This window comes from Mya arenaria, chromosome 2 (genome assembly GCF_026914265.1).
Source record: "Mya arenaria isolate MELC-2E11 chromosome 2, ASM2691426v1".
Taxonomy (NCBI): domain Eukaryota; kingdom Metazoa; phylum Mollusca; class Bivalvia; order Myida; family Myidae; genus Mya; species Mya arenaria.
The window spans coordinates 8,173,027-8,180,316 of NC_069123.1; the positions used below are offsets into that span (position 1 = coordinate 8,173,027).

A 7,290-nucleotide genomic window follows, 5' to 3' on the forward strand; every position below is an offset into this window, starting at 1 on the left:
ACGCCATCCATCTTTCTTTTTTTCTCTATGTCAGTTATAGTATTGTGTAACGTTGTTTCAACTTACTGTCTATTATTTAAACAAAGAAGTTCATTCATAAAAAAAATATTTGACTGTCTGTTTTTAAAATAATGGACAGTTAGTACAGATAAAGTACGTAACACAGTCCAATAACATACATAGGGTACCAGAATATCAATGTATGACGTATATAGCCCACACACACGTTTGAAACAAAGATGCAAGACGTATACTTTTAAAAAATATGATTCACCATTGTTATAATTACGAGTAGAACAAAAATATTAATTTCAAAAGAGTTACATCAGTATATTGTGCATTTTTAACAGTTTAAATGTACATTGTATTATGAATACATATAATCATAACTGTACAATAGTTTACTTTGTGTTGTCAAAACAATGAGCACCGTTTAAAGAACATGGAAAATATCGTTCAACAATTGTATTAAGTTATTAACGACCATCACAGACAAAATTCATGTCGGAACATTATGATTTTGAATCCTCTCTGTTTGCCTCCAATGCATCAAAAATGTCATAATAAACAGCAGATCTTGGAAATGTTTCGAAGAAGTCCCCAGCTTCCAGCGTTTCAGCGACACCACGTTGCACACCAGTCAGGCATACACTGATCCCCATATCTTTGTATGTTTTAGTCACCTGCTGTAAAACTCCCATGCCTGCCATGTCAACATAATCCACAGAAGATAGGTCAATCAAAATTGTCTCGATTTTGTCACTTTCGATACCAGCTGCTGCATCACATTCAACATTTTTCGAAGCACCCTTTTCTTTATAAGCAACATCTCCGTTGAATTCCACGGTTCCATACTTAACGTCTGCTGTCTTTTGTTTCCTCGTGTGTGGGTCGATGATGTGTTTGTAGATTTGAGCTTTGATCCTCTCGGCAGTGGCGAAATACAAATTGGTAGGAACTTTAAAAATCCTTAAGTTTGAGCTCTGCTTGCATCCTCGCACGTTAACTAGAATATCCTCATGTGATGAACGTGCAACTATTTTACCGCTGGCGCACTGATCTCGAAAGATGACAAGGAATATGGAAATCCCTACTCCAGCGATGATCCCATAATTCAGGTCAACTAAGACGCTTACGGAATTTGTAACAACCCAGATAACAAAATCGTATTTGTTAATTCTCCAAATGCGTGGCAAGTTTCTGTACTGCAACAAAAGATCTTTCATGGATATAATGATCATAGCTGCGAGTACTGATAAAGGTAGGGATACAAACAACTGTCCTATAACTAAAATTACAAGAAGTATGAACACAGATGTTGGTATGGCATTGAGCGTGGTTCTGGCCCCTAGGGTACTTAGAATCATTGTCCTTGGTGGAGCAGTTGCGGAGGGAAAACTGTGAAAAAATCCTGACACGAAATTACTTGCCCCGTAAGCAAATAGTTCTTGGTTATCATCAATAGGAATTCCATGTTTGTTGGCACACAATTTCGCCATCGATATGCTCATAGCAAGTGACAGGACCGCCATAACAAAAACGTCACTAGCAAAACTTCCAACATTCTGTAACCTTGGAAGACCTGGCGAGGTAAAACCGGTCGGTATCTCACCGGCAACTTTCACGTCAAACACTTCTTTGAAGTTTGCAAAATGCGAAATTATCGTTCCCAATATTACTACAATCAGATCTATCGGGACAGGCATTTTCATTTTGTCCTTGAATCGTTCGTTGATGCACAGTTTCACCAATAGCAAAGTTATCATACACAGAAGTGCAATAATAATCTCTGCAGCATTTGTCTGTGCGATTTTACTGAACAAGTCTATGTACATTCGAACTAGCTTACCGGCGCCTGCAAACGTTTGTACCTTGATCCCGAATACCCTTGGTACTTGGCTAGATGCAATATGTATGGCAGCGGCAGTTGAAAACCCTCCGACGAACGACACCGACAGGTATGTAGTAATGACCCCAAGCTTGAGAAGACCCATACCCATAAGGATTAGTCCCGCAAGAAAACAGCAAGCCATCGACGTGCCAATCTTAACCTCCATGATTTCGTCAGCAGTTGGCATAGATTCGTTAGCAGCCTGTCGAGCAGCAGTAAAGGTGTCCGCTTCTCTATCAACCACAGTTGCGGTTAGAAGAGCCATTACGGCGTTGGTTCCGATAGAAATGTGAGGGGATGTTCCAAAAATCATGTAGACGAAAACGGAAAAGAACGTGCTGTAGAGGCCGTGGATTGGTCGCAAAGAAGCTAAAATACCAAAGCCCATCGCCATTGGCAGATGCATGAAACTGACGGTCAAGCCTGCAAGGAAATCGCCAAGGATATATTCCTTCATTTTGTACGTTCTGGCAAAGTTTATTAGTGGAAAGTAAGCCAGTACGGTTCTAAAAACGTCTGCAGTGGAACATATGCATTTCTTCTTGATTTTCCGAGCGATACTGAATTCTGGGCGTTCCGGGGCGGGGTATGTAAGGTCGTAGGCATCTTGGGTATAAACCTGCCGAGACAACTGCAGCTTTCCCTGGTCAGCAAATGTCACATTGTTCTGAACGGGTGTGTTGACGAGATGTTCCTGAAAAAAGATAATGAAATGATTTAATTCAGAAGCTGACCGTTTCAAGGCGGTAATCCCATCATTATATTATATATTTTGATGCGTGCGTGGTCTGTTTTTTGATGTTTGTATTTATGTATGTGGTGTTTCGTCTCTTGTGCATTGTCGTTTGAACCCATGTCCTGTCCATCTAAACAGGGTTTATTGCGGCCCGCTATATTTAATACGTGGTGAGTAAAAGGTTTATGGAGACTTAAGAACTTGGTTGAAAATATGCGTCTCTTTTTCCCTAAAAAAATCAAGTACTTTTGAGCTGAAAATGTAGACACAGTCATTTTTTCCCTTGAATACATGAGTTGTCGTTCTTACCATAATGATTGTCTCGTCATTAAATAAACGGTGTTACTTTTGACATTAATAATGTAGACACAGTCTATTTTTTTACAGAGTGGTCTTTCGTACGTTTGTTTTCGGAACGTTTCTGGGCAATTTTGGACTTTTGTGCATGTCCCTGTAGTATTCATTGTATTATTGAAGCAGCTGCTTTGGTTTTTATAACTATCATTAAAATGCCTCTTGTAAACCATATCGTAAGTTGATTAATCAATGGTGATGTTGGGTCTCTAAACAATCTTTCGTTTGAAATGTTCACTAGTCAAACAGTAACACATTCCCTAACAGGGTAACTGTTTGCTTTTTTATTTGTTTGTTCATTCGATAAATAGTAGATATATGTATTAAGAGTGATGGTGTTATTGTTTGAAATGTTCACAAGTCATACAGTAAATCATTTCGAAGAATGAATGCTTGCATTGTAAATGTTATGTTCCATTTGCTACAATAGCAATGAATGTATTTAGAGTAGTGCTTATTTCCAACAAGAGTGGAGTACATGTGACTTTCTGTTAATCTTATCAACTTCCTATTAAAGATCATTGCAAGGTTTAAACGTGTATTCAATTTCAATTTTCAATTTAATTTGACTCACCCGTTCATAATCCATTTTGCTTTGATATAATGTTATGTTGAAATATATCGATATGTCTATTTGCTTCGTGAATTTAATCACACGCACTTGCTTGCTCACTATTGAAAATCTTCATATATAAGATTATTTGATAATATTTTATATCATGATGTTTACATTTGAAATGTCTGCTCAGTGTATACATATATATCTACTATCAGCTGAGCACAGTCGAAAACTTGAGTTATTTGTGTCTTCCTACTATTTGTAATACAACACCTTTCATCAACGCTCACGAAATTTAAATGCATTAAAAATGCGTAAAGCTATTAACCGTTGGACACTGTTCGCCATTTTATTTTTTTAATGTGTTATGACCTCTGTGTTGAAATTCAAATTTAAGGGCTTTCCACAGTGCAAAAATGGGTGGGAAAAGCCAAAAATTGAAACTTTTCAAAAGTTCATGTTTATTTAGTCTAGAGGAAATCTCTTTATAGGGAGTATAACAAACAATCGTTGTGACATGTGTTGGGTAATTAAGGGGTTGACCAAATTTCAAAAGAAAATATTATCAGATTTTGAACCAATTTTTTTTTTGCATTTTTTCGGAAAAGCATGTAAATAATATAAGTATTTTTGTGTCAAAATGTCCCAGACTACCTAATTAACAATGTTTTGAGAGGTCTTTATGATATCTTTTCAAATAAAAAAGATATTCAATAAAATAGTGAAAAAAGTGGGCTTTATCATTTCCTGGTTACAAATATGCAAATATCTTTCTTAAAATAGCTTCTATCACCAGAAAGTCTCAAGACATTGTTGATTGGGTAGTCCTGACTATTTTGACACAAAAACATAGCATTTTGTATAAAGACATTTCCGGAAAAATGCAAATGCTATTTGATTAGACATCTGATTAAATCTTCGTTTGTGATATTTGCTCAACTCCTAATTGCAGCTACTCATGTCGCAACGTATATGTATAATGCTTGCTAAATATTAAACATCGTAAGTAATTAAACATGATTTTTTAATATTTGGTCCTGCAAACGACTTTTGCACTATGGAAGGCCCTTAAGTCAGTGTACTATGATATCTCTTTCAGCATTGTAGAGGATGCAACACTCCTCCATCTTGCATATATCTAATTCTCCTTCAATCCTACGTAACAAATCATATTAAACTAATTCATGCGTATGCGTACCGAATAAAGCTAAGCCCGAGTACTCTTATAAACAAACAAAAAACTTAAATATTGCGCACGGTGGTAACAATATATAAATATTGACTGCATTGAGGGTGACAGTGCATATTGTCAACATGAGGTAAATACTGTCCACCGAGACTTTAATCAAAATACTATCAGTAATCCCGTATTATGCCAATTGCATATGTTCTATAGAAGTAAGGTATACAAGGTATACTAACAGTGAATTATAAGGTTGCAATGGCAGTTTATTTAATCATTATGTTCACATAAAAATCCAACATGGTGGCGTATGTGTAGTGTTTTGTCAATTTCATGACGTCAGAGGGTGAAAGTCGAAAATATTGCCCCGGCGTATTTACTGTATGTTCTATTGAAGTGAGGTATGCTTATCAAATAAAGTGACTGCAACGTCGTGTATTTTTAGGTAAATGACGTCGCTGTTATCCAATCAGAGTGCAATGGCGAAGTAAATAATATAGGGTTACAGCTGCACTCTCACCGATTGAACGTTTTGACAACTTTTTTTGTCTTGGAATAAGCAGTTTTTTGCGTAAATATCTAGAAACCAGTGATAAAAGACTGATGACAACGTTCGCAGTTTTTCATATTTGCTCTCCAAAATTGATGTTTTATGCATTTTTTCTTAAATCGTTAGTAACGGTTTAAGCCATAAAACATTAAATTTGGAATGGAAATATGAAAATCTGCGAAACAATAAAAGTCTTTATACTCTTTTTATAGAGTCACTTTTTTCAAATCATTTTTGAAACCGATTTTATAGATATGATGTGTTGGGTTTTAAAATACCTTCAAAAGGTTTGCATATTAAAAAAACAATCATGCATAACATAACTCTATATTACATTGGTATTTAATAACCTTACTACCTTTTGAAACATTGTATAATTCATTTGAAAGTGACCATAAACGGTACTGAAATAGAACATTTCTAATGTCGGCATTACAACTAGTCGACATACTGAAATTTGTGCAAATACAACTAGTAGGATTTGGGGTTACTTGAGGGCGTAACTCAGAGTATTCACCCTCATCCACAAAAACGAAACTATAGGCTTTACATTTGATATGGGGGTTCAACCCATGGGAAAGATTGGCTTATCTTAGTTTTAAATTGTGTATTCTATGCATATTCTTTTTACCACATTATCATAAAAGGTTGGCACTCGGACAATTTCACAATCCGCAAGCCTAAAGTTATTATCTAAGTTGGAGTGCTTTCAGGAAACTAATATAACATCTATCCTATACTTAAATACGTTGTAGGACTTTCAAAACACTTTGAAACCATGCACGTGCAGTTATGTTGATCTGTTAGAAAACTCAAGTGGGTAATCAAAATTCACGAATTCAGCTGAATGAATTCTGAAAGTTAAACTCTCATATTTGGTTTAAAAGGGTGTAAAAATACCAAACAGCCAAACTTGAATATTAAATCGTTAAATCCGATATAAACATGTTATAAAAACATTTCAGCCACGCCCTCCCCCCTCCCCCACACATTTTTTAATAGACCCACAAAATAATGATATAATAAATAGATTTGTATTCAATTAATGAAAAAATGCGCTGCTTTGATGTTTTTATTTATCGCATATTGACTGTAAACTCAAGTCAATATTTGAATACCCACCGAGGCAAATCAGTCGCTGCGTTTATATCACATGAGATCCCCACTGTAGAAATTTACCCAGCCAACAAACATGGGGGCGTTTATATTCAAAAACTTGCCGCATTAGGCCAAATAAAAAATAGGTCCGTTTCAGGTAACGCTGCCAAAATAAAAAGGGTAGGTAGGTCGGAATATTTTTTTTATTTTTTTTTTTATTTTTTTTTATATATTGATTTCAGTAACTGTTGACTCAGAAAGTAACAAAAATAAAAGTCATCAATTTTCAGATTTATCAGTAGTTTTTAAACATGTTCCATGCTTCAAAGGAAACATTCTTTATTTGTCTGGTTAAATACTTTGACAATGATGGTTGGATTTCAACTAAGTTATGGTACACCACTCTGCTATTATTTAAGACTTTCCAGGAACGGTTTTACTTTTCTTTATGCACCCTTTTGCTTTCAATCACCCTCTGTAGAATGCTAACCTCCCTATAACATAATTACATGAAGAGTGGGACAGCAAATTTACCATATAAACCATCAGCCAAGGAAACCTCAATGCTGTCAAGAGGACCTGGGGGTTCAGGTTTGAAGAACAAGTAACATGCAGGTTTTATTGCCAAAATTGCACACTTAAGTCTGACATATCAATCCGAAAGTCAGTATCTGAAACATTTGTATCTGACAAGAAAATATAGTTCAAGAATTGAAATATACCTGCCACACAAGCACAAACTACCCGTAATTCACATTTGAGTTCGGACAATCTCAAAATTCGAACATCCATTATTATTTTCAAAAATAATTAATTTTAGTACCTAATTTTCGGACACCCAAAGGACATCGATTGTAACTTACAGTTACTAAGTCTCACAGATAAAAATTATTGATCTTTATCGTTACAATGCCTGGCT

General features: G+C 35.6%; 1 protein-coding gene across 1 annotated transcript; it reads right to left on the minus strand.

Moving 5' to 3' along the window:
- Window positions 1-345: 345 nt before the first annotated feature.
- LOC128224821 (sulfate transporter-like) lies at window positions 346-3,766 on the minus strand. Its single transcript, XM_052934890.1, has 2 exons — window positions 3,556-3,766; window positions 346-2,585 (listed from the first exon to the last, which is right to left on the minus strand). The coding sequence occupies exons 1-2, from the start codon at window positions 3,568-3,570 to the stop codon at window positions 513-515; spliced, it is 2,088 nt and encodes a 695-aa protein (XP_052790850.1). The 5' UTR covers window positions 3,571-3,766; the 3' UTR covers window positions 346-512.
- Between the last annotated feature and the right edge of the window lie 3,524 nt (window positions 3,767-7,290).